The sequence below is a fragment of the Stomoxys calcitrans genome, chromosome 5 (genome assembly GCF_963082655.1).
Source record: "Stomoxys calcitrans chromosome 5, idStoCalc2.1, whole genome shotgun sequence".
Lineage (NCBI taxonomy): Eukaryota > Metazoa > Arthropoda > Insecta > Diptera > Muscidae > Stomoxys > Stomoxys calcitrans.
In genome coordinates this window covers 28338079-28339454 of record NC_081556.1, presented here as the reverse complement: position 1 = coordinate 28339454, position 1376 = coordinate 28338079, and the positions used below count along the sequence as shown (strand labels likewise).

Genomic DNA, 1376 nt, shown 5'->3' with positions numbered 1-1376 from the left:
TGTTTTGTGTTTCGTTGTTTAAAGGTGCTCTCATTTGTACTATAAACATAAATCATATGGTGCAATCCGCCATGTTGTCATCAAGCTGATCGACTTTTTGCCAACACGCACAAAGAATTTTGTGTGTGTGTATGGGTGCGCATACATGAACAGAGAATATGCGAGAAAGGAGATAACAACAAAGAGAATGCAGACAAAAATCTGATTACTGTCAAACCTGGCCGGCTGTTAACAGTTGCTCGCGTGAGACCACCTTATTAAATCCGCCTTTAAACACAACCAACACTTCGCGAGAAAAATTTTGCTTATCTGTTAACGGTACACTACCTGCTAATTGTGCCATGGAATGAACCCTGCTAGTGGAAATTTCCACCATCATACACACAGGGTTGTATACTTGATTTCGTTGTTGTTGGGTTAGGAGGGGTGTTTTACAATTTGTTTTGTGTTTGTGTTATTGTTTTTCTTTGTTTTACATTCCGATGCTGCACTCAAGATTTTTTGGAAACAATATATAAATGAGTGTCAACTTGAACAGTGATTCATAGAACAAAACACTTGAGCAGTTCAATAGTCAATCTTCAATTTAATTCTATAATACAAAATGGCCGACGTAAGCGATCAAGAATGGGAAGATTTCAAGGTACACATACCCCATACAATGGCATCGTATCGTCATCACATCATTTTCTATGTTGTGTTGACATGTTTTTCTAGATTTTGTTTTTAAATATATTTAAATTCTCCCTCTTGCTTTGCCAGAAACAATTCAACAAAAACTATGCGGATGAGGCCGAGGATAAAATGCGCCGTGAAATTTTTTCCAAAAGCAAAGTGAGAATTGAGGACCATAATAAGAAATTTGAAAAAGGAGAAGTCTCCTACTCCATGGGAATCAATCATATGGCTGACTGTACCGAAGAAGAGATGGCTCGTCGTTGTGGGAAACGGGTTATGCCACCAACCGCCGTTTAAAGTCTGCTAGGAAAAACGTAATTAGAATTTTAATACAATTAAATGTTTTATTGTTTTTTAGAGTTTTTTTATTGTATTGGATTTTAAAATAAGATACCTATGTATGTTTAAATATGTGTCCCTTATGTACTATGCCTTTGTTTTTCTAAAAAATAATTTCTTCATTTCATATTGCAAAGGTTAATTGTATTGTGTTCATTGTGGTTTTATAATAAAAAGTCCACATCCAACAAAACTGACAAATATCTACCGAGTTGGATTAGAAAATATTGCATACAGATATTGATCATAGTGCAGTTCTCTAGAATGAAGTCAACAAAGTTATTCTTGTGCTTTCTGGTATATGTTAAATATCCAGAACTAGGAAGTCCGCAGCTTGGATGATTTGCCTTCAGATTGAT

General features: G+C 35.4%; 1 protein-coding gene across 1 annotated transcript; it reads left to right on the top strand.

The window, feature by feature from the left end:
- Positions 1-424: 424 nt before the first annotated feature.
- Positions 425-1104, top strand: LOC106081499 (cathepsin L). The gene is made up of 2 exons (XM_013243495.2): positions 425-643; positions 763-1104. The coding sequence occupies exons 1-2, from the start codon at positions 605-607 to the stop codon at positions 973-975; spliced, it is 252 nt and encodes an 83-aa protein (XP_013098949.1). The 5' UTR covers positions 425-604; the 3' UTR covers positions 976-1104.
- The last annotated feature ends 272 nt before the right edge of the window (positions 1105-1376 follow it).